We start from the raw sequence: 26,315 nt of genomic DNA, 5'->3' as shown, positions 1-26,315 counted from the left end.
GCAGTGAGCAAAACAGTTCTGAATTGTCTTGCTGCTTATTTCTCGCTAATTACCAGTGACAAAACACTGCTTTTTGAACGCAAGTGCCACAATTGACAGTTTAAAAAAAATATTTGCTTTAAGCGTAGTGTAGTGTCTAACGGACAATTAAGTGAATGTAACTGGTGCTAGTTACAAACTGTTCGACACCAACATTCTTCTGTTCCAATTAAGAGGCATAATGTCCCAAAGAAACAAAGGAAATCCTGGCTAATTTCTGAATTAGTTTTTGGTCTTTAAGAGTTGTCCCAAATAAAGTTCAAAAGTTCCAAGTAAATTTATTATCAAAGTACATACATGTCACCATGCACAACCCTGAGATACATTTTTTGCAAGCATACTCATTAAATCCATTAACCATCATAGAATCAATGAAAGATTGCACCCAACAGGGCAACAACCAGTGTGCCAAAGACAACAAACTGTGCAAATACAAAAGAAAATAAGTAATAAATATCATGAACATGAGATGAAGAGTCCTTGAAAGTGACTCCATTGGAAGTGGGAGCAGTTCTGTGATGGGCGAGTGAGTTATCCCCTCTGGTTCAGGAGCCTGACAGTTGAAGGGTAGTAGCTGATCCTGAACCGGGTGGTGAGAATCCTGGGACTCCTGTACATTCTTCTTGATGGCAGCAGTGAGAAGAGAGCATGTCCTGGGTGGTGGGGGTCCCTGATGATGGATGCTGCTTTCCTGTGACAGCGTTTCATGTACATGTGCTCGATGGTAGTGAGAGATTTACCCTCGATGGACTGGACCTTACCCAGTACTTTTTGTAGGATTTTCCGTTCAAGGGCATTGTTGCGATTCAGACAGTCAATATGCTCTCCACCATGCTGTATCTGTAAATAAATATAAGAAAAAAAAAGACTTTGATACAGTATAGCTCCCTGGGGAAGTGTCATCAGGCAGGGAGTCCAGAAGCTTGGGTTCAGATTAAATTCATTTATCATGTTTAATATATGAGGAGCGTTTGATGACTCTGAGCCTGTGCTTACTGGAGTTTAGAAGAATGAGAGGAGATCTCATTGAAAGCTATCTCTTATTGAAAGGCCTGGATAGAGTGAATGTGAAGAGAATGTTTCCTGTGGTGGGGGAGTCTTGGACCAGAAGACACAGTCTCAGAATAGAGGGATGTCCATTTAGAACAGAGTTGAGGAATTTCTTTAGCCATAGAGCGGTGAGTCTGTGGAATTTGTTGCCACATGTGGCTGTGGAGGCCAAGTCTTTGGGTATACTTAAATGGAGGTTGATGTGCTGTTTATAGTCAGGGAGTCAAAGGTTACAGGGAGAAAATAGAAGAATAGGGTTGAGAGGGATAATAAATCAGCCATGATTGAATGGCAGAGCAGACTCAAAGGAACAAATGGCCTAATTCTGCTTCAGTGTCTTACGGTCTTTTGATATATTGAGCCATACAGTGAAATGTGTTTTTTGTGTTAATAAGTAGCCTAAAGATGTGCTGGGGCAGCCTACAAGTGTCACCATGCATTTCAGTGCTAACATAGCATGTCCACAATGCTCAGTAGAACAACACAAGCAACAGCAGTTGACCAAGTCCCTTTACCCCTGCGCGTGTGTGTGTGCGTGCACCCACCCACCCACCGCTCCAACCACAACACAGACCACGCTGGAGTCCCTGGCCCCAAGCCTGCAGAGATTAGGCCTTCAGCTTCTGGACTTGATGCCTTTGGTCTTTAACCACTGGACTTTGACCTCAGGACTCGCCAATCATGTCACTTTGATGTCAGGTTGCCCTGAGAGACGACCCTTTGGTGCAGGATTTAGAAAAAAAACCTTGAAACAGGTATTCAATGTTCTTGAGCGAGCTAGAAGGTAAATCAGAGAGGTAGAAGATTCCTTCAGAAAGTGGTGGATCTGACTCAGTCTATCACAGTCCTTCCCACCTCGAGAACATCTACATGGAGCATTGTCGTAGGAAAGCAGCATCCATCAGGGATGTCCACCACCCAGGGCTGCTCTCTTCTCACTGCTGCTGTTCTAAATTTACTGCACATTTTTAATGTTTTGCTCTGTTTTTGCTTTAATTTAATTTTTATATATACTTATTGTAATTTATAGTTTTTATTTTTATGTATTGCACTGTACTGTTACTGCAAAAAACAGCAAATTTCACAATATATGGCAGTGATATTGAAGCTGATTCTGAGCCCTGCTGTATGAAGGCAAGCATGCCACATGCATGCTTCACTACTGTGTCTTCACCACCGTTTCAAGTTCCTGGGTGTCAGTATCTCTGAGAATCTAACTTGGGCCCAATACTTCCCCAGCTTCCTGAACATCTTCAAGAAGCAATGACTCAAAAAGACAGTGTCCATCACCCAGGACATGTCCTCTTCACATTGCTATGATCAAGGAGGAGGTACAAGAGCCTGAAGACTTGGATTCAATGATTTAGGAACAGTTTCTTCTGTTCCGCCATCGAAACAGTTCATGAATGCTGCCTCACCATGATCTGTTTTTAAACTATTTTTAATATATTTCTTAATTGTAACTTGTATACTAATTTATTGTGTTTAGGATGCTGGTGAAGATTGGTAGCTCAGGTTGATGATTTGATGTTTGGTGTTCACCGTTGTTGGTGTCTCCCTTGCCTCGGTCCTGATTAGCTACCCCTTCAGTTGACCTTTCAATTCTGTTGGTTCACATTTCTTTGGCTCTTAGGGGTTCGTAGTTGGCGACTGTTTCAGTACGTTTGTTTACGGAGTTAGATTCCAAGCAAATGGGGGCCTGTATAAATGCAGGTGCTCCCAGAGAGACACCAACAACTGCGCACTGAGGATGTCACCTTGACTGGTGATGAAACGTCACCATCTAATTGCCAAGCTCGGTGAAAACTGTCTCGCACTGTACTGCTGCAGCAAGACAACAAAATTAGTGATATGTCAGTGATAATAAACCTGATTCTGATACTGTGGACCGTACAGAACATCGGGTGCAGTTGAGGGAAAATGTTAATACTGCACCACTTGTCCTGTATCTAAACGCTCCATAGCAAACAACAGAAAAATCTACAACTTTTCAATGCAGCTTGGACTAATCTAGAGGAAATATTGAAGTTGTCGGTGTTTCTGAAATGTGCAGTATTGTGGATTTGCACTTGGTGCATGCCGTGGTGTTTTGTGAATTGGACCTTCGTGTTGTTCTTGGCACTGGTTCAGGCCACTCTGCTAACACTGACAATAACAGTGAGAAGCAGCTGGGTGGAGAAAGTTAGTGATAAGATCAGACGAGCTTCTAAGTGTTGAATAAAGAGCGCAGTGTAACATTCAAACTACAAAAAGCTGTTGGCTTCCACCTTGTTTTCACTCTTTGAAAATGTCTTTTTTTAAGAAATTTTAAGAGAAAATTTTTCTCTTTGGAAAAAAATTCTAAATTTCTTTGAATTTAATTTCCTGTAGCCTCGACCCACAAAGCTGTCAGATAGTTCAGGGAAGTATGAATGTTTGTGGACCTGTATTGGGGCCAGGGGTGGAGCTGCTTCTGACAAGGCATCCCAGCGGACTTCCCACTATGAGTTCAAGATGAAGTTTATTGAATTGCTCATCATTCTCCAGTCTGGCACCCAAAGAATCCTTGTGACTGTTGGCTAGTGCCTTTAGATACTCCCGGCCAACCATCAGATGTGTTTCTGGTTTTCCGTTCTGGCTTCAAGCAAGCTTTCAGTGAATCAATGATCTACAGTATTCAAAATTCAAAGTAAATTTATGATGGAAATATGTCTATGTTACCATATACAATGCTAAACGAGGGGAGGGTAACTGGCAGGCTTCATGCCCTGGTGAGATAGGGACATGCCTGTACTAAAATGCGAAGTCAGCTCCAGCTCAGGTAGTGGATCTACAGTGAGTTCCACTACCTGAGAAAGTGGTTCTACGATGCTCTGTGGAGAGAGAAGGGTGTGACAGGGCACCGAAGATATCATGGTCATCCTCTACAACCAAGGCAGACCCCAGCCTTTCCACTTTAAAACCTCTCCCACACATCGTCTGATATGACAGACAAATGTGAGATTCATTTTCTTGCAGGAGTTTGTAGTAAAACAAAGAAATCCACAGAACCAATGAAAAACTACGAAGTCTAACTAGCAACCAAAGTGCAAAAGAAGATAAACTGTGTAAATGCTAATTAAATGAATAATATCGAGAACGTGAGTTGTAGAGCTTTGACAGTGAGTCTATAGGCTGTAGAATCAGTTCACAGTTGAGGTTAGTGAAGTTATCCATGCTGGTTCAAGAACCTGATAGTTGACGGGAAATAACTGTTCTTGAAACTGGTGGTGTGAGTCCTGAGGCTTCTGTACCACCTCCCTGATGGCAGCAGCGAGAAGAGAGCACGTCATGGGCGATGGGGGTCCCCGATGATGGATGCTGCTTTCCTGTGACAATGTTCCATGGAGATGTGCTCAATGATGGGGTGGGCTGTATCCATTACTTTTTGTAGGATTTCCCCCTTCAAGTACATTGGTGTTTTCATACCAGGCCATGATACAACCATACATCTGTATAAGTTTGTCGAAGTTTTAGCTGACACACCAAATCTGCACAAACTTCTGGGAAAGTAGAGGGGTTGCTATGCCTTCTCTGTAAAGGCACTTGTGTGCTGGTTCCCAGGACAGATCTTCTGAAATGATGATGCTGAAGAATTTAAAGTTGCTGACCCCCTCCACCTCCGATCCCCTGATGAGGACTGGCTCATGGACCTCCTGTATCTTCTTCCTGTGATCAATAATCAGCTCTGACATTGAGTGAATGGTGGCTGTTGTGGCAGCAATCAGATTTTCAAACTCTCTCCTAAATGCTGCTTCATCACTAACTGTCGTGCTGGGACCCACGCCACGTTGTCCAAGTCCTGTTTTGGAAAATTGTTTTGCACCAACTGATTAAGCTTCAGAATTGGATAAATTATCACTGATATATAATTTGTGTTAAGAGCCAACACACCTGAGGTAGTGCTGGAAGGTCTTGCGAAGCTCTGGTGAAGTGGTGAGGAATAGAGCTAAAGTAGTGTTGTACAAGGTAACAAGTTCAGGTTCAAGTGAAGTTTCCTGTCATCTAACTATATACATGTATATAACCTTATAATGTATATAGAAATGAGAGAACGCTTCTCCAAACCAGGATGTAAAGCACAGTAGTACACAACACATGATAAGGGTAAGGGTAAAATCTACAGATGAATCACACACAAATAACAAACTAGAGTGCAGAAATTAAACATTGTCAGGTACAAAACAGATTAATCAGTGAGCAAACACGAGTGAATCTGCAGATGCTGGAAATTCAAACAGCAACACACACAAAATGCTGGTGGAACACAGCAGGCCAGGCAGCATCTATAGGGAGAATCGCTGTCGATGCTTCGGGCCGAGTGACGAAGGGTCTCGGCCCGAAGCATCGACAGCGCTTCTCCCTATAGATGCTGCCTGGCCTGCTGTGTTCTACCAGCATTTTGTGAGATTGACCAGTGACACTGAATGTGATGTGACAGGGAGTTCAGAAGCCTAATGGCCCGAGGGAAGCAGCTGTTTCCCATCCTGACAGTTTTTGTTTTTATACATTGGTGTCTCCTGCCCGATGGTAGAAAGTCAGAGGATGCTGGACGGATGGGTGGGATCCTTGATAATACTAAAGGTCTCGTATACGCAAAGCTCCGGATAAATGGCCCTGATGGTAGGGAGACCCCTATGATCCTCTCAGCTGTTGCAGGGTCTTCTGGTCCAATGCTTCTGTAAAATTCAATTAAGATGGCCGTTAAGATTTTCAAATTACAAATTAAACTTATTATCAAAGTACATGTATTCATTTTCTTGTGGGCATAGTCAATAAATCTATAGAATAATAACCATAACAGAATCAATATAAGATTACTCGACTTCAAGTCAAGTCACTTTTATTGTCATTTCAACCCTAACTGCTGGTACAGTACACAGTAAAAACGAAACAACGTTCTTCAGGAACATGGTGCTACATGAAACAACACAAAACTACTTTAGACTTCAGACCTACACGGGACTACACAAAATGCACAAAACAGTGCGAGACAGAACAATAATTAATAAACAAGACAATAGGCACAGTAAAGGGCAAATTACAATATAATAATAAATAATGTAAATGTAAACAATGTTTTAGCCGGAATTGAGAAAGAAATTAGCAAAAATTGCAAAGGGAGTGGAGTGGTGTTTAACCAAAGTGCAGAAGACAACAAACTGTGCAAATACAGAAAAAAAAATAGTCATAATAAATATTAAGATCATGAGATGAAGAGTCCTTGAAAGTGAGTGCATAGGTTGTGAGAACATTTCAATGATGGGGCAAGTGAAGTTATCCCCTCTGGTTCAAGATGGTTGAGGGATGATAACTGTTCCTGAACCTGGTGGAGTAAAACCTGAGGCTTCTGCACCACTTTCCTGGTGGTAACAGCGAGAAGAGAGCATGTCCTGGGTGCTGGAGATCTCTGATGATGGATGCCGCTTTCTTGCGATGGTGTTTCATGTAGATGTTCTCAATGGTGGGGAGGGTTTTACCTGAGATGCACTGGGCTATATCCACTACTTTTTGTAGGATTTTCTGCTCAAGGGCATTGGTGTTTCTATACCAGGCTGTGATGCAGCCAGTCAATATACTCTCCACCACACGTGTAGAAGTTTGTAAAAGTTTTAGATGTCATGCCAAATCTCCACAAACTCCTAGAATTGGAAGAGCTGCCGTACTTTCTTCATAGTTGCACTTGCGTGCTGTGCCAGGACAAGCCCTCCAAAATAATAACACATAGGAACTTAACATTATTAACCCTCTCCACCTTTTATCCTCCACTGAGGACTGACTCATGACCTCTGGTTTCCTTCTACTGAAGTCAGTAATCAGTTCTTTGGTCTTGCTGACATTGAGTGAGAGGTGGTTGCTATGGCATGACTCAGCTAGATTTTCAGCCTCCCTCCTATATGCTGATTCATCACCATCTTTGATTCAAATTTTGGTTAAATTTAGAAGTCCAACTCATGGAAGTAAATCCCAAGGAAAAATCCTGAGCTAAGACAGTCCTATGTTGAGTTCAATGCTGACGCAGCTGATGTCAGATTGTATTGGTCCCTGCTGTTTCAGCTGCATAGAGAGGGGGAGCCTGCTACATGGGCAACAACTTGCTCTCCGTATAGTACTGCCCTGGCTTGCATACAGACAGCCGGGATTCAACATCCATGGTCGCCTCCGACTGATGGAGAACTCTCTTAGAAGCCCAACGATGAACTAGCTGAAGATAAATCAAATTGAGCTAGAAAGTATATGCTGCCATGGCTCTTTGAGAATTTGCATCAATCGTTTGGTTATTTTTTTTGTTTGTCTATCTAGCACAAAGAAAACTTTGAAGATGAAGTGACGATTACTGTGGAGAAAGATCACTTTATGGATGACTTCTTCCAGCAGGTAGGTAGTTGGTAATCAGAAGTTGCTGCATTATCGTCCTATGTACCAGATACAGTGATAAACCATTTTAATTACTACCCTCACTCCTGTTCCGACATGTCGGTCCATGGCCTCCTCTTCTGCCAGGAGGAGCAACACCTCATATTCTGTCTACGTAACCGCTAACCAGATGACATGAACATTAATTTTTCAACCTCCAGTGGTTTTTTTTTTCCCTTTCCCTTTTCTCTTCATTTCCCCACTCTGGCCTTCCCCTCACCTGCTCATCACTTCTCCCTGGTGCCCCCCTTCCCTTTCTCCCATGGTCCACTCTCCTCTCCAATCAGATTTCTTTTTCACCAGCCCTTTACATTTTTCACTTGTCACCTCCCGGCTTCTTGTTTCATCCACCCACCTGGCTTTGCCAGTCACCTTCCAGCTAGTCCTCCCTCTCCCCGCTCCATCACCTTAATCTGACATCTTTCCCTTTCCTTTCCATTCCTGATGAAGGGTCTTGGCCCGAAACGTTGACTGTTTATTGATTTCCAGCATCTGCAGAATCTCATGTTTATTACTAATTATTTTGGTTTACTCAATAAGTGGAATTACTGTGGATGGAAATACTGGAGACATTAGCAGCGCAAAGCCCATGAATCAGCTGCTTCATATCCGATTGTGCTCTCCACCATCTTATTTATTTTCCAGAAAACTAATTTATCGACTGCTTATACATCTTAGTGATGCTTTCAAACTGCAATGTAAATTTGTACTTCAATGACAGAACTAATTTCTGTTGGAGGGGATAAACAGTTGAGGTTTCGGGCCAAGACGCTTAATCAGGATTGGAAAGGAAGGTGCTACAGCTGGAAAACCAAACCCTCCCTCTCTACTCCCCTCCCAACTTCACAGTCTGGCTTTTGCCCCCTTCCTTTCCAGTCCTAAAGAGGTGTCTGGGTTCCAAAACATCGATTCTTTATTCATCTCCATGGATGCTGTCTGACCTGCTGAGTTCCTCCAGTATTTTGTGTGTGTTGCTCTGAATTTCCACCATCTGCAGAATCTCTTGTGTAGATCCTGATTAAAGGTCTTGGCCCTGAAACATTGACTGTTTATTCCTAATAGATGCTCCCTGACCTACTGAGTTCCTCCGGGATTTTGTGTGTGTTGCTCCGGATTTCCAGCAGCTGCAGAATTTCATGTGTTTATGACAGAGCCTCAATAGTAGAAAGGTAGCTGAGAGGAACCATGCATGAACATGCAGTCGAGTTGTTTCTGCTACTCTGTGCTCTTTGCTTTACACAGGAGCGCAGTCTGTAATTAGAGGCTGGGTTGATTTTGCAGGTTGAGGAGATCCGAGGATATATCGATCGCATCTCTGACAGCGTGGAAGAAGTGAAGAAGAAGCATAGCATCATCCTATCAGCGCCCAACCCTGATGGCAGTGAGTATCGGCCTGAAATGGTTAAGAGCAAATGTTGTACTAAAGTTCTGCTTGGAGATTAACACTGATGTCATGTGTGCTGGAAGCCAGAGCAGTGAAAATCTGTTTGGAATTAGCAAGGGTGCTGAAGGCGTTTAACCAGTTCCTTCCCATAATTCAGAAGGCAATATCATCTGCTCACTGTCACACACTCACCTCCACTCTCTGCTTTAAAATAAACTTACCATTTCTAACAGCGGGTCTCGGCCCAAAGCATCAGCTGTTTATTCCCCTCCATAGATGCAGCCTGACCTCCTGAGTTGCTCCAGCAGTTTGTGTGTGTTGCTCTGGAGTTCCAGCATCTGCAGACTCTCCTGTGTTTATTACTAATTATTTCACTTTACTCGTTAGGTGGAATTTCATCTCCAAGTTGATAGTGTTCATGAAAACACTCGAAACAAGTATTAGTCATAAGTCATAGAAAAGTACAGCACAGAGAAAGACCCTTCAGCCCATCTATCTTGTTCATGCTGAACCATTTGCACTGTCTACTCCCATCGATCTGCACTGGGACCATGGCCCTCCATACCCTTACCATCCATGGACCTATCCAGACTTCTCTTAAATGTGGAAATTGAGCTCACATGCACCACAAGAATTCTCAGCTCAAAGCCCTTGAATCAACAGCTTCATATCAGACAGTGCTTTCCACCCTCATTTATTTACCAGAAAACTATTTAATCCACTGCTCTATCTTAGTGATAATTTCACACTGCAATGCAAATCTGTACTTCAATGACAGAACTAATTTCTGTTAAAGGCACAAGCAGTTGGTGCTTTGGGCCGAGACCCTCCATCAGGACAGGAAAGGAAGGAGCCAGTAGGCCATGCCCCCACCACTCCCCTCCCACCTCTTACATCCCCAAATACTTTGCACTCTGGTATTAGCAATTTCCAGTTGGCTGGAAAAGTCCCTGGCTGTCCACTTGATCTATGCCTCTTACATCCTGTATATCTACGTCAAGTCACCTCTCATCCTCCTTCGCTTCAAAGGGAAAACCCCAGCTCACTCAACCTATCCTCAGAGGGCATGCTCGCTAATCCAGGCAGCATCCTGGTGAATCTCCTCTGCACCCTCGCTAATCCAGGCAGCATCCTGGTAAATCTCCCTCTGCACCCTCTCTAATCCAGGCAGCATCCTGGTGAATCTCCTCTGCACCCTCTCTAATCCAGGCAGCATCCTGGTGAATCTCCTCTGCACCCTCTCTAATCCAGGCAGCATCCTGGTGAATCTCCTCTGCACCCTCTCTAATCCAGGCAGCATCCTGGTGAATCTCCTCTGCACCCTCTCCAATCCAGGCAGCATCCTGGTGAATCTCCTCTGCACCCTCTCTAATCCAGGCAGCATCCTGGTGAATCTCCTCTGCACCCTCTCTAATCCAGGCAGCATCCTGGTGAATCTCCTCTGCACCCTCTCTAATCCAGGCACCATCCTGGTAAATCTCCTCTGCAGCCTCTCTAATCCAGGCAGCATCCTGGTGAATCTCCTCTGCACCGTCTCGAAAGCTTCCACATCCTTCCTATAACGAGGGCAACCAGAACTGAACACAATACTCCAAGTGTGGTCTAACGAGGGTTTTATGGAGTGGCAAGATTACTTCACAGCTTTTGAACTCAATCCCCCAACAAGTGAAGGCCAACACATCATACGCCGCTGTAAGCACCCCTTCAATTTGCTGGGCAACTTCGAGGCAGTGTCCTAGCGTGGGAATAGTCTTACACTACTGTGCCGCCCCTGTGGAACAAAGGCAGATAGGTAGGATTAAAGTACAGATCAGGAGTAGTCAAAGTGAATGGAAGAACACCACTGGCGGCTGTGACTGCACCCGTCCGCGTTCTGTCTGTTCATGAACTGAGGAGCTGTTCACGTACCCAGGCACTCTGTTCAGGCAAAGCAGAGAGTGTAGATTGTCCAGAGAATATAATGTGATGAATTAATCACCGGTAAGTTGGTTTATTGTTGTCACATGTACCCAGGTACAGTGAAAATCATCTGCATGCAATCCATACAGATGGGCTGAATGGCCTAATTCTGTTCCTTTGTCTTATAGTTTTACTAGGCTTTTGATTAGACACAAGAGGTGCAGATGCTGGAAATTTAGAGCAATGCAAACAATATGCTGAGGGAGCTCAGGAGGTCAGGCAGCATCTATGGAAAAGAATAAACAGTCAACTGTTTTGGCCGAGACCTTTCATCAGTATGGGGAAAAGTAGATGAGAAGTCAGAGTAAGGTGGGGGAGGGGAGAGAGAAGTACAAGGTGATAGGTGAAACTAGGAGGGGGAGGGGTGAAGTAAAGAGCTGGGAAGTCGATTGGTAAAAGAGATGAGCTGGAGGATGAGGAATCTGATAGGGGACAGAAGACCATGGAAGAAAGGGAAGAGGGAGGAGTACCAGAGAGAGGTGACGGGAAGGTAGTGTGATAAAGTCAGAGAGGGAAATATGAATGGTGAAGGAGAGGAGGGCTGGCATGTGGGAATGGGAAGTAGAATTGAAATGAGTGGCCACCAGGAAGTCCCGCTTTTTGTGGCAGATGGAGTAAAGGGGAACCTAACGCAGATTGGGAGTCCACTTCACTAAGCACCTCCCTCCATCCACCACAAAAAGTAGGATTTCCTGCTGGGCACCCAATTTCCTCAAACTAATTCTGCTCCTGTGTCTTATAATTTCTTCACGCCACTGTGTTATGTCGTACAAGGAAAAACAATACAGTGCAGAATAAAGTGTTTCTGTGAAAGTGCAGGTAATAAGGTGCAAGGTTGTAATGAAGTCGTTTGTAAGATCAAAACTCCACCTTTTCGTATGAGCGTCTGATAACCAGGATCGAAGCTGTTCATGGTTTCAGGCTTCTGTATTTTCTGTCCCGTGGGAGGGAGGAGAAGAGAGAATGTCTGGGATGTGTAGCATCTCTGATTATGTTATTGAGAAGTATAGACAACCTTAAAAAAATCTGACACACTGCGGATCAATTTACACATAACAGTAACTATGAAATCCTCGCGTCTACAAACAGAACTCTCAAGCTTCAGCTGAGTTTTCACTCGGAAATTGTGAATGGCATTTTGCCTTGAACTCTTGGCATTAAAAGAGCTTTTGTCTTTCAACATTGTAATTTGCTTCATATTAAAGTCAAAATGCATTTATTATCAAAATATCTATGTAGTATACAACCCAGAGATTTGTCTTCCCACAGACAGCCATGAAACAAAAAAAAAGCATGGTACCCATTCAAAGGAAGCCATCAAACACCCAGCACGCACAAAAAAAAACAAATCACGGGAACAACAAAAAAAATGTGAAAAACGCAGAATATAAAACATCAAACCACAAAGTTAATGGAACAGTCCATGAATGTTCAGTTTCAGTTCAATTCAATCTAGGGTGTCACTTGTTGACCGCAGGCCGCAGAGCCGGTCTGCCCAATCAGAATTGCTACAAAATAGCAACACGAAAGGAGAAACCAGAAACACATAACGTGAACTACAGAATCCAATCTGAAGTCCGTGGTGATTAAAGCTTGCCCATCACTTCCACACCATCCTCCGGCAGTACTGAGTGAGAGGGAGAGACCAATCAAGCTTGAGGCACCTTCCTCCTGGAGCAGCAAGCGAGAGGGAGAGACCAATCGAATGTAGGCACTTCCCTCCTGGAGCAGCAAGCAAGGGGGAGAGACCAATCGAATGTAGGCACTTCCCTCCTGGAGCAGCAAGCAAGGGGGAGAGACCAATCGAACGTAGGCACTTCCCTCCTGGAGCAGCAAGCAAGGGGGAGAGACCAATCGAACGTAGGCACTTCCCTCCTGGAGCAGCAAGCAAGGGGGAGAGACCAATCGAACGTAGGCACTTCCCTCCTGGAGCAGCAAGCAAGGGGGAGAGACCAATCGAACGTAGGCACTTCCCTCCTGGAGCAGCAAGCGAGAGGGAGAGACCAATCGAACGTAGGCACTTTCCTCCTGGAGCAGCAAGCGAGAGGGAGAGACCAATCGAACGTAGGCACTTCCCTCCTGGAGCAGCAAGCGAGAGGGAGAGACCAATCGAACGTAGGCACTTCCCTCCTGGAGCAGTAAGCGAGAGGGAGAGACCAATCGAACGTAGGCACTTCCCTCCTGGAGCAGCAAGCAAGGGGGAGAGACCAATCGAACGTAGGCACTTCCCTCCTGGAGCAGCAAGCGAGAGGGAGAGACCAATCGAATGTAGGCACTTTCCTCCTGGAGCAGCAAGCGAGAGGGAGAGACCAATCGAACGTAGGCACTTCCCACCTGGAGCAGCAAGCGAGAGGGAGAGACCAATCGAACGTAGGCACTTCCCTCCTGGAGCAGCAAGCGAGAGGGAGAGACCAATCGAACGTAGGCACTTCCCTCCTGGAGCAGCAAGCGAGAGGGAGAGACCAATCGAACGTAGGCACTTCCCTCCTGGAGCAGCAAGCAAGGGGTAGAGACCAATCGAACGTAGGCACTTCCCTCCTGGAGCAGCAAGCAAGGAGAGAGAGACCAGTAGAAGGTAGGGACCTTCCACCAGGATCAATGAGAGAGAGAGACCTGTCATTCGCAGGCAGACGGCGCTGAATCCTTGCTCAGCTTCCACTCTCATCCCCATTGATTTCAGTCTTCCTTGACACTTTAATTGGCAAGAAATGGTGTTGATCATGAGCTTGCAACCCATCTGCAAGCTTCTTAGCCTCCAGATGGTACATACCTCCTGAAACTTCACCGAAGCCCCTCAGATTCAGCAAGGCGCAAGTTTAATTGGCCTGAGAACACACCATCAAAATGTAGATCACTGGTCCCAATAGTTGCAGAATTACCTTTGAAAGAAGTAAAAGTATTTTCATGAACACTCTGCAGGATGTCACCATTGGTTGTGTTGTTCGCTAGCGCCATCTTTCGTGGTGTCCATGGAAGGCAGGCTGGTTTCCAAAATGTGCTGGACACAACTCTCTGTGGTTTCTTGCTGTCTCAAGCAGAGCAGTTACTGTACCAAGCCTTGATGCATCTGAATAGGTTGCTTTCTGTAGTTCATTTTTGTTACGTGATCGTGGTCTTTCCATGATCATGATTGTTCTTGGCAGATCTTTCCACAGAAGTGGTTTGCCATTGCCTTCTTCTGGGCAGTGTCTTTATAAGATGGTGACCCCAACCATTATCAATACTCTTCAGAGATTGTCTGCCTGGTGTCAGTGGTTGCATAACCAGGACTTGTGATATGCACCGGCTACTCGTATGACCATCCATCACCTGCTCCCATAGCTTCACGTCACCCTGATCGCTGGGGGAGCTAAGCAGGTGCTACACCTTGCCCAAGGGTGACCTGCAGGCTAGCAGAGGGAAGGAGCACCTTTCACCTCATTTGGTAGAGACATATCTCCACCTTGCCACCCCAAACTTTCTGTAGTGCATCGATTTAAAAATTGGTGAGAATCGAAGGAGGCGTACCAAGTTACTTTAGAGATTACCTGAGGAGGTAGAGGCATTGGTGAGCCTTGACTGTGGTGTCTATGTAGTTGGACAAGGGTAGGTTATTGGTGATGTTCATAGCAATGAGCATGAAGTTCTTAATCTTCTTGACCTCAGTTGTAGACCTGAGCACATTCACCTCCCCCTTTCTGAAGTCAATGACCAGCTCTTGTTTTCATGACATTGTCACGATGACAACCTTTATGCTCAATGTGTCACTAAGCTCGCTATCTCTTTCCTGGTCTCTGATTCATTGTTATTTGATATATGATCCACTATAGTGGTATCATATGCAAATCAGGGTTTACCAAGCTGTGGTCCCCGGACCCCTTGCTGAATGCTATTGGTTCATGGCATTAAAAAAAGCTAGGGACCTCTGTATGTAGAAGGAGTTAACACAGAATCTGGCCATGTGGTTGTTAGTGCACAGGTTCCTTTCTCCAGAGCACCAGCTGAGTTTGGATTTGGAGCTGAGTGTACAGACAGTTGCAGGTCCTCGTACTGTGTGAGTGAGGTGTGCATGGAGTGTGTGCATGCCATAGCCTGGAAGTGGTGTCTGTGTTACAAAATAGACAAACTTCAGAGTAAATTTTATTATTAAAGTACATACAGAGGTTCAAAGGTCCAATTTAATGTCCGAGAAATGTATACAATATACATCCTGAAATGCTTTCTCTTCGCAAACATCCACAAGAACAGAAGTGCCCCAAAGAATAAATGACAGTTAAACGTGAGAACCCCAAAGTCCCCCCAACTCCCCCCTCCTGCGTGTAAGCGGTAGCAAGCAACAATCCCCCCTCCCCAACCAGCAAAAAACAGGCACATCGGTACTGTCACCGACCCCAAGCATGTGCTAAGCAATAGCAAAGACACAGACCAAAGTTACCCCAAAGGCTTCTCATTTCATCCGACATTTGACAAGCCACAGGTTCTCTCTCTCCCTGGCAGGGGAGAGGGAGGTGTCCCCCATTTTCACAGCAAGCGGGAGACATAACAACAACCCGCTGGTTTACGATGTTAAAAGTCCGTTTCATCGCTTTTTTTTAAACTCTGTGTCCGAAGATCACAAAGACCTCGGGTCTTCGGGCCCACAGTGAAAGATTTTCCAGCCTCCCTAACAACACACGAGTCTCCTGCCGTGACACCAACCCTCGACCCACCCGTCTCCAGAGCCCTGAGATCTTAGGCTTCCGAACACGATCGAAACTCTCAAGCCAAACCGTGTTGAATAATGGCCAGCCGTGGAACCCCAAGAGCGGGTCCCGTTCCTGCAAACAACCGAAGCCTGCATGTAACTCCAGGTCAGGGTCTTCAAAAGAATCCTGAAAGGGAAAAATAAAGATATTAATGGTGGAAATAGAGCTATTTCCAAAAATGCAAGCAAAGGAGTTGCCATTAACCCTTCAAAGCATGCTGTGTATGTCACCATATACAACCCCGAAGTTAATTTTCTTGCGGGCATACTCAATAAATCCAAAAACCACAGAATCAATGAAAGACCGCTCCAACTTCTGTGTTGAACCGGTGTGCAGAAGACCACAAATTGTGCCAATACCCAAAGAAAGAAATAATAATGATAAATAATCGGTAAATACTGAGAACATGAGATGAAGAATCCTTGAAAGTGAGTCCATTGGTTGTGGGAACATTTAAATGATGGGGCAAATGTGTGAAGTTTTCCTTTTTAACTTGAACTTGGTTATCCTGTTACTCACCTGTACTGGGAGGTGAGCTACAGTGACCAAGTAGCTCTGCTTCCATCTTGCTTTTGCACAGTCAAGTCTAAACGTACTGAAATTGGCCAATCCAGAGCCTTAATTTCTAGACCATCTTTGCCTTTCTCCATAACTAGCTTTGAGATTTAAAGCTGCGACTGCTACCTCTGAAATAATCTCCCAGTGACAATTCATCAACTTGCCTGGCTGTGCTCCAGCGATAAATTCCAGTCCAGCTTCTTCAATGTAATTGTCTACTTATAGCTCAAATGTGCTTGAACATAGAATAGTGTGGGCCCTTTGGCCCACAGTGTTACCTTCTTACCTTCTCCAAGATCAGTATGACCCTTCTTCCCCCCCCCCCACAGCCCTCCATTTTTCTATCATCCGTGTGCCTGTGTAATTAAATGCAGCTAATGTATCTGCCTCGACGCTACACTTGGCATAGTGCCACCCAGCAACCCTCAACTTAACTCTAGCCTGGAGAGAAAATTCACAAATCCGAGGTGCAAAGGGACTTGGGAGCCCTTGTGCAGGATTCCCTAAAGGTTAATTTGCAGGTTAAGTTGGTGGTGAGGAAGGCAAATGTAATGTTAGCACTAATTTTGAGGGAACTAGAACATAAAAGCAAGGATGTAATGTCGAGGCTTTATAAAGCACTAGTTAGCCCTCATGGAGTGTTATGAGTGGTTTTGGGCCCCTTATCTAAGAAAGGGTGTACTGATTTTGGAGACGGTTCAAAGGAGGTTCACAAAAATGATTCCGCGGTTGAAAGGCTTATCATATGAGTGTTTGATGGCTCTGGGCCTGTATTCACTGGAATTCAGAAGAATGAGGGGTGACCTTATTGAAACCTAGCGAATGTTGAAAGGCCTTGATAGAGTGGATGTGGAGAGGATATTTCCTATGGTGGGGAGTCTTAAAACCAGAGCTCACAGCTTCAGAATAGATGGATGTCCATTTAGAACAGAGATGAGGAGGAATTTCTTTAACTAGATTGGTGAATCTGGAATTGGCATAGGCGGCTATGGAAGTCAAGTCATTGGGTATATTTAAGGCAGAGATTGATGGGTTCTTGATTACAAACACGAGAAAATATGCAGATGCTAGAAATCCAAGCAACACACACAAAATGCTGGAGGAACTCAGTAAGCCAGGCAGTATCTATGGAAAAGAGTCAACAGTTGACGTTTCGGGCTGAGACCCTTCATGAGGACTGGAAAAAAAAAGACAAGTCAGAGTAAGAAGATGGGGGAGGGGAGGAAGTAGTACAAGGTGGTAGGTGATCGGTGAAACTGGGAGAGGGATTAGTCAAGGCATGAAGGGATATGGGGAGAAGACAGGAGATTGGGGCTGAGAGGGAAAATGGATCAGCCATAATGGCAGAGCAGACTCGATGGACTAAATGGCCTAGTTCTGCTCCGATATCTTATGTCTTAATATCTAATCACGGGACAATTTACCTACTAACCAGTACATCTTTGGACTGTGAGGAAACAGGAGCAGCCAGAGGAAACCCATGTGTTCCATGGGGAGGACATAGACTCTTTACGGATGAGCTTGGAAATGAACTCCAAACTCTGACACCCTGAGCTATGATAGTGTCGTGTTAACCGTAATGCTACTAGGCGCCCTCCTCTTCTACATCTTGTAAACTCGATTGAGTCACCTCTCATCCTCCTTCGCTCCAAAGAGAAAAGCCATAGCTCACGCAACCTCTCCTCATTAAAAAAAAAGGTTCTCTAATCCAGAATTAGACAGTATTTCTTTTTAGAAACTCCACACCTCCTCCCCACCCCAGTGAGCCTTTCATGCTGAAACAGTTCCAGTTCAAATTGAGGAAGTTGAAATCCACGCTGGTATTATTAGCCCTTGATGATGTGAGATCTGAAATAGCTGTTTCCTGTTTTGTCCTTCAATACAGTCATCAAAAAATCAATACAGGAATACATTACAGGAATTTATCCTCTGTTAGCACTAATTTGACTGGCCTGATGGGTTAAAGCGCAGCGCGTACTATACCACTATGTTGCGTGCACCTCTCATCTCTTCTCGTTTACAACACGATCTCCTGTTTGGTGATCTATAAATAACTCCCACCGCTGGGAGTTTTCCGCTCTTTGGTGCTGTGTCGCTCCACTCAGAATCAGGTTTAATATCACCGGCAGAGGCTGTGAAATTTATTGTTTTGACGCAGCAATGCATAGTAAAAGCTGTAAGTTACACTAACTGTAAGTGTGTGTGTGTGTGTATATATGTATGTTTTTTATTTTGTATATATATTATACATAGTGTCTATACGAAGTATTTATCATTCCCCCCCCCCCCCAAATATGACACACCAAATCACCATTGGCTTTAGAAGTCACAATATTAGTTAAATGGAGATGACCGTGTGGAGTCAAGGTCTTTCAGTGGATTCTTGTAAAAATACACCTGTATCTGGAAGTTCCAACTGCTGGTGAGTCAGTATCCTGGCAAATGAACACTCCAGGCAACTCTGTGAAAAGGTTATTGAAAAGCACAAGTCAGGAGATGCAGTCAAGAAAATTTCCAAGTCCCTGAATATCTCTTGGAGTATAGTTACTGTAAGTCAATCATCGAGAAATGGAAAGAATATGGTACAGCTGTAAATCTGCCTAGAGCAGGCCATCCTCCAAAACTGACTGTCCGTGCAAGAAGGGGACTAGTGACGGAGGCCACCAAGAGACCTATGACAACTCTGGAGGAGTTACAAGCTTCAGTGGCTGAGCTGGGAGAGACTGCACATACAACAACTGTTGCCTGGGTGCTTCACTACTCACAGCTTTATGGGAGAGTGGCAAAGGGAAAGCCACGGTTAGGGGGAAAAAACTCATGAAATCTCGTCTAGGGTTTGCCAGAAGGCATGTGGGAGAGTGAAGTCAGCTGGAAGAAGGTTCTATGGTTTGATGAAACCAAAATTGAGCTTTTGGGCCATCAGACTAAATGCTATGTTTGGCATAAGCCAAGCACCGCACATCATCAAAAACACACCATCCCTACCGTGAAGCGTGGTGGTGCAACATGCTGTGGGGATGCTTCACTGCTGCAGGCCCTGGAAGACTTGTGAAGGTAGAGGGGAAAATGAATGCAGTAAAATACACGGAAATCCTGGAGGAAAACCTGATGCAGTGTGCAAGAGAACTGCATCTAGGGAAAAGACTTGGAAATTTTCTTGTATACATCTGCTGACTTGTGCTTTTCAAAAACATTTTCGAAGAGTTGGTTGGTGTTCTTTTGTCTTCATGCTGTAGGATAATGACTCCAAGCATAAAACCAAAGCTACCCAGGAAACAACAAAGTTAATGTCCTGGCGTGGCCAATTCGGAGTCTGGTCCTCAGTCCAATTGAGAATTTGTGGCTGGGCTTGAAAAGGGCTGTTCACTCATAATCTCATGCAGTCTGACAGAGATTGAGCAGTTCTGTAAAGAAGAATGGGGGAAAATTGCAGTGTCCAGATGTGCAAAGGTAATGGAGACCTATCCACACACTCAAGGCTGTGATTGCTGCCAAAGGTGCTTCTACTAAGTACAATCAATTATTTTGTGTTTTATATTTGTAATCAATTTAGATCACTTTGTAGAGATCTGTTTTCACTCTGACACGACCGTCTTTTTCTGATGAGCAGTGTCAAAAAAGCCAAATTAAATCCACTGTGATTGTGTTGTATATAAGCCTGTGTGTGAGGCACACATACAGTATATAGATGGGGTGCCTGAGACCTTTGCACAGTACTGTGGTAATGTTATGTATTGCATTTTACTGCTGCCACAAAAATAAACAAATTTCATGGCATGTGAGTGATGATAAAGCTGACTGTGATATGGGTCTCTATGAGAGAGAGGGAGAGAACACGTGTTGTATGTGTGTGTGTATCTACATATGCACACATGTGTTGTGTGTGTGTGTATCTACATATGCACACATGTGTTGTGTGTGTGTGTATCTACATATGCACACGTGTTGTGTGTGTATATATATATATATAAAAAAAAACATAAAATAAGTGCAAGAAAGAAAGAAAAAATTGAGTTCGTGCACATGGGTTCTTGCCCATTTAGAAATCTGATGGCAGAGGGGAATAAGTTGTTCCTAAAATGTTGACTGTCAGTATTCAGGCTCCTGTACCTCCACCCTAAAGAGAAGAGGGCATGTCCTGGGTGATGGGGGTCCTTAATGATGGATGACTCCTTTTTGATGCTTCGCCTTTGAAGGTGTCCTCTGCTGGAGAGGCTAGTGCCCACGATGAAGCTGGCTCAGAGTGCAACTTTATGAATTTTTTTTAATCCTGTGCAGTGGCCCCTCCATACCACACGGTGATGTAACCAGTCAAACTGTTGTCTACTCTACATCTATAGAAATCTGAGAGTATTTGCTGACTCAGTCCTGAATCTGCACAAGCCTCCTCCTCAGCTGAGCAGGCTGGGGAGAAACCGGGTGGGTGGGGACTGGTCTGTGAAATGAGATGTGTTTGCATCTTCAAAGACTATTTTGAAAGTATACTTTGTTTATATAGAGTATTTACAGGAAATGCAGTTGGTCCACATCTTTAAAATTCTGCCATCAGACATTCAGATTTATCACAGAATTGTGCAAATGTCAGGCACATGTATATACCTCGGGTGTCTAAGACTTTGTACAGTACTGTATTTGTCAACCTGGAGTGGAGAGAGTTTGTAAATCTGGTGGGGGCAAAAGATGTTGGGAATGGTGAGGGGTGTGTGACAAGTAGCAAAGAAGGAGTGCCAGGGGTGGTGACAAGACTGCAGATGCATTCGGCCCGGAGACACCAGGCAGTGTCATTTGATTCCAAACAATTGGTTTATTGTTCATTACACAATGTCTCTCCAGTGCTTCCTGCTCCCTCCCCTCTCCCTTCCCCTTTTCCCAACCATGATTCCCCTCTCCCTGCCCCCTTCCCACTCTCAGTCCACAATAGAGACCCAGATCAGAATCAGGTTTATCGTCGCTCACATATGTCATGAAATTTGTTTTTTTTTTGCAGCAGTGGTACAGTGCAAAACATAAAATTGCATCAGTACTGTGCAAAAGTCATAGGTGCCCTAACACACGCACTCACGCTCTCACACGGGAGGAGGCAGTTTAAATAGTTTTGGAAGTGCCTGTTTCTGTGTTGTACTTTTCTTTGACTTAAAAAAAAGACACAACACGTTCTGGCGCCAACATAGCATGCCCATGTTCAGCCCCATGACAGGCTGCCTCTAGACCGCCAGTCCTTGGCCCAGACTGCAGACATCAGGACTCTCTGAGCATGCATCAAGGTCTCTAATGCTTCCTCCTTAAGTGATACTCCCATGAAGTGTTTGAGAGGCCATTACACCAGACTGAGCCTGTTTATGCCCATTTGTGGAAATATCCTAGATTAGGGGTTCCCAACCTGGGGTACACAGACCCCTGTATTGGTCCTTGGCATAAAAAAGGGTGGGAACCTCTGTCCTGGACCATTGTCTTAACTCGAAGCTTTTTGCGTGGCTGTACCTAGCTTCAGTGCGTTCCTCAGCACATCCTGCTGCACCCCGGAGTGTTGCCAATGGCAGGAGTCCACTGATGCAGGAAGACCAACAAGTTTCAGACGGGCCAAAGTGCATCTTGATGTGTCCCCCTGAAAAACAGCCTATCGATGCGGGTCCTCTTCGCAATACCCCGAGGTTTTGTGTTGTTGCATCATTATTCTCCAGTTGATTAATAGAAAGCCATAAGATATTAGAGCAGAGTTAGGCCAATTGGCCCATCGAGTCAGCTTCAGCATTTCATGATGGCTGATCCATTTCCCTCTCAGCCCCAATCTCCTGCTTTCTGTCTGTATCCATCCCTTAAAGCCCTGACTAATCACTCTGCTTCGGCTGGCACAACTACAGTGCCAGTGACCCGGGTTCATTTCCCCCTGCTGTCTGTAAGGAGTTTATACATTCTCCCTATGATCACGTGGGTTTCCTCCCATAGTCCAAAGATGTATCAGTGAGGTTAACTGATCATTGTAAATTGTCTCGTGGTTAGACGAGGGTTAAATGGGGGGATTGCTGGGTGGCTTGGCTTGGCCTATTCAGTGCTGTATGTCAATAAATGAGAAAAAAATAAATATACCCAGTGACTTGACATCAACAGCAGCCCGTGGCAACAAATTGCACAGATGTACCACTCTCTGGCTAAAGAAATTCTTCCTCATCTCTGTCCCAAAAGGACATCGCTCTATTCTGAGGCTGTGTCCTCTGGTCCTAGACTCCCCCACCATAGGAAACATCCTCTCCACATCCACTCTATCTGTGTCCTCTGGTCCTAGACTCCCCCACTATAGGAAACATCCTCTCCACATCCACTCTATCTGTGTCCTCTGGTCCTAGACTCCCCCACCATAGGAAACATCTCTGCATCCACTCTATCAAGGCCTTTCACCATTAGACAGGTTTCAATGAGGTCACCCCTCATTCTTTTGAATTCCAGTGAGTACAGGCCGAAAGCCATCTAATGCTTCTCGTATGACAATCATTTCAATCCCGGAAGCAGCATGTTGGTCATTAAGATTGAGGTTAGCTGAGACTGCCAGTGGATCAATGTTATACCATTCCCCATAAATACAAGGACATTGCCAGGTCTGGAGGACCCGAGTTATAAGGAAAAATTGAATAGGTTAGGACTTTATTCCTTGGAATGTAGAAGATTGAGAGGAGATATAGAGGTGCAGGTAGTCCCCGAGTTACGAATGTCCGACTTACGGACAACTCGTACTTGCGAACCGAGGAAGGAGAACGCCGTCCGCCATTTTAAGTCGTTGCCATTGACACTGTGTTGAGTGTTTAACTTTGTATTTGGCTTAAATTTTTGTCAGTAAGATTCACCCTGACCCCAGCCCCCCCCATTCTAGTTGGCTGATGGCGCAGTCAGATCTGCACCGGGCTAGAGAACAGAGGTTCCTGAGTTCGATTTAGTGACAGACCGCTCCCGTGCTGGGTTGATGTCGATTCAGTGACTCCCGTACCATCCGTGTCGGGTTAATGTTGAGCTCGCAACTCGACTTCATAAAAAAAAAACACTGCCACCTCCAGTTTAAATTCTCACGTGGAATATTGTGGAGGATCAAATACCCAAACCCAGCACAGCCCCCACTTGTCCCATTTAACCTGTCTCAGTGCGGTACAGTTTAGGACCTGGGGAATTCAGTGCAGTGGTCCTTAGGACCCAGCGGACCTCGGGAGCCGGCGCTGGTTAGGACCCGACCCCCACAGTGTTTCTGTTCCATTGACGGGAAGCGATTGCGATTGAAAATAAAATGGAAATAATAAAGCGTTTGGAAAGAGGTGAAACGCCATCGCTCATTGGAAAAGCATTAGGCTACAGTTGATCAACGATCGGAACAATTTTAAAGGATAACGGGTAAAGTGAGAATAATGGAGCATGTGAAAGGCCCTGCCCTGATGAAAGCTACATTTATTACTGAGCAACACAGTGGTTTAATTATTGGAATACATATGTTTCTTAAGTGTTTTATATGCATAGAAAGGTAAAATATATACTATATACTAAGACAAATGTTTGACTAATTGATGCTAAATAATACTGGATGTACTTACGTACAAATCCGACTTAAAGACGGACTCGGGAACGGAACTTGTACGTAACCCGGGGTTTTGTTTCTGTTGAAAAACCACTACAACTTGCTTCATACCAAGTGGCATATAAAGTGGCCAAATCCAAGAAGCCCCACACAATTGTGGAAGATCTCATCAAGCCATGTGCACTGGAAATGGCAACAATTATCCTGGGCAAAGAGGCAAGAAAAAAAATTGAACAGGTGCCCCTATCAAATAACGGACTCGGGAATGGAACTTGTACGTAACCCGGGGACTATCTGTATACAAACTTATGAAGGGTATAGATAGGGTAAATGCATGCAGGCTTTTTCCAAGCTTTTTGGGTGGATTTTAACTAGAGGTCATGGGTTAAGGGTGAAAGGTGAAAAGTTTAAAGGGAAGGTGAGGGGAAACTTCACTCAGAGGGTGGTGAGAATGTGGAACGAGCTGCCAGTGCAAGTGGTGCATGCAAACTCGATTTCAACATTGAAGAGAAGTATGTGGATGGTAGGGGTATGGAGGGCTGTGGTTCGGTTTGGGTGCAGGTTGATGGCAGTAGGCAGTTTAAATGGTTCAACATGGACTAGGTGGGTTTGTTTCTTTGCTGTATGACTCTATACTGTTTCCCTCCACTGGCTCTATCTGCCCCCCCCCCCCCCCCCCCCCCCCCCGGGCTCTCTTTGCCTCTTGCTTCTTGCCACCTGGACTCGGCCTGTGCTGGGGCAATGCGTTCGGCTTAGGGAGAGGATGAACAGTGCGAAAGGGGAAGTTCACCCCTTCTGCCTATTTAGTAATGTAACCTCAGTGACAGGCTGGGAACTGTGTTGCATGAGCAATTGCGGATTCTCTCCAGAGTGTTGCATCATACCACGTTAACACAGTGACGGCTGTAAGAGTGGACAGAATTCAGCTGGTAGCAGCACCCAAGCCAGGACCACCGGACTCAAAAACAGTCACTTTCCCCAAGCAGTAAGGCTGATCAACACCTCCACCCTCTAACCCACCCCTCCACACCCCCAACCACCACTACTTTATCATTTCCTGTCAGAGTCACCTTATGTACAGACACTCCTGTGCCTAGCATCACTTTATGGACATGCAATTAATCTCATATGCATGCAATCTTATGTGTTCTTTATCTTACTGTTTGTTTCGTGCTGTGTTGACTCCAAAGTAACAATTATTTCGTTCTCCTTTACACTTGTGTACTGGAAATGACATTAAATAATTTTGAATCTGCATGTGGCAACAAATTCCACAGATTCACCACTCTTTGGCCAGAGAAATTCCTCTTCGTCTCTGTTCTAAATGGACATCCCTCGATTCTGAGGCTGTGTCTTCTGTCTTAGACTCCCCACCATAGGAAATATCCTCTCCACATCCATGCTCTCAAGGCCTTTCAACATTTGATGGGTTTCAATGAGGTCACCTCTCATTCTTCTGAATTGCAGCGAATACAAGCCCAGAACCATCAAACGCTGTTCATTTGTCAGGTCATTCAATCCTAGAATCATTTTCGTGAGTCTCCTTTCAACCCTCTCCCTAGTACTTTTGCACAATACTGTGGTAATTTTATGTATTGCACTAATGCTGTTACAAAAAAAAGAAACAAATTTCATGACGTGATTGATGGTAAACTTGATTTTGATATGCATCTGTATTGTCAACTGAGTGTGGGAAGGAGGTTTGGGAAAAGGGGAAGGGAGAGGGGAGCACCAGAGACGGTCTGTGATGATCAGTAAACCAATTGTTTAGAATCAAATGATGTTGCCTGGTGTCTCAGGGCTGGGTGTGTCTGCACCCACTCCACCCCCCACCCTGGCACTCCTTTGCCACCTGTCCCACAATTCTCCCAAGGTGCTCTGCCCTCACCATTCCAACATCCTTTGCTTCTGCTAGAGTTATAAACTCACTCTTCACTCCATGTTGACATACGGTACTGTGTAAAAGCCCTAGGCGCCCTGGCTATTTATATATGCCTAAGACTTCTGTACAGTACTCTGATGTTACAGTAGACCCATACACCAGGGATCACTATAGCACAGTACCGGCCCTTCAGTCTGCGATGTTTTGCCAGACTTTTCATCTAGTCAAAGATCAATCAAAGCCTTCCTTCCCACATTGATTTCCATTTTTCTATCTCCAGTACTTATCTAAGAGTTCTTAAATGTCCTTAATGCATCTGTTTCTGCTGCCACCCTGCCAGAGCGTTCCACACACCCAACACTGTGTGCTTTATAAAAAAAAAATTACCTCTGACATCACCCTTTATACTTTACACCAGTCTCCTTAAAATTATGCTTCCTTGAATTAGCCATTTGCACCCCGGGCAAACGTCTCTGGCTGTGCACAGACTTAGGACAACCAGCAAGAGACCCAGAAGGGACATAAACCTTTTGTCATCCTCATGGTGGTCTTGCAGACACCAGCTAAAAGGGTAGTGAGAAAAGGGTTCAGTGATATCTTGAGGTCTTCCATTAGTCAGGGTTGACCATGTATTTAACATCCTAAAGGCTGATTTATACTTGTGCGTTGCATCTATGCCATAGGTACCACGTACCCTACGCTGTAGGGCAGGGGTTCCCAACCTGGGGT

At 44.8% G+C, this 26,315-nt stretch overlaps 1 protein-coding gene across 3 annotated transcripts in view; it reads left to right on the top strand.

Annotated features, from left to right (window-relative positions):
• The window catches only part of LOC140730914 (syntaxin-2-like), a 91,526-nt gene that overhangs the window by 4,289 nt on the left and 60,922 nt on the right, over positions 1–26,315 (top strand). For all 3 annotated transcript variants that reach the window (XM_073051960.1, XM_073051962.1, XM_073051961.1), the window contains exons 2-3: positions 7,411–7,485; positions 8,806–8,905. In XM_073051960.1, coding sequence (XP_072908061.1) covers positions 7,411–7,485; positions 8,806–8,905 — 175 coding nt within the window. The remainder of the gene's footprint in view (positions 1–7,410; positions 7,486–8,805; positions 8,906–26,315) is intronic.

The sequence above is a fragment of the Hemitrygon akajei genome, chromosome 7 (genome assembly GCF_048418815.1).
Source record: "Hemitrygon akajei chromosome 7, sHemAka1.3, whole genome shotgun sequence".
NCBI classification, from domain to species: domain Eukaryota; kingdom Metazoa; phylum Chordata; class Chondrichthyes; order Myliobatiformes; family Dasyatidae; genus Hemitrygon; species Hemitrygon akajei.
Note: the sequence above shows the minus strand (reverse complement) of the source record. Positions and strands in the feature narration are given on the sequence as shown.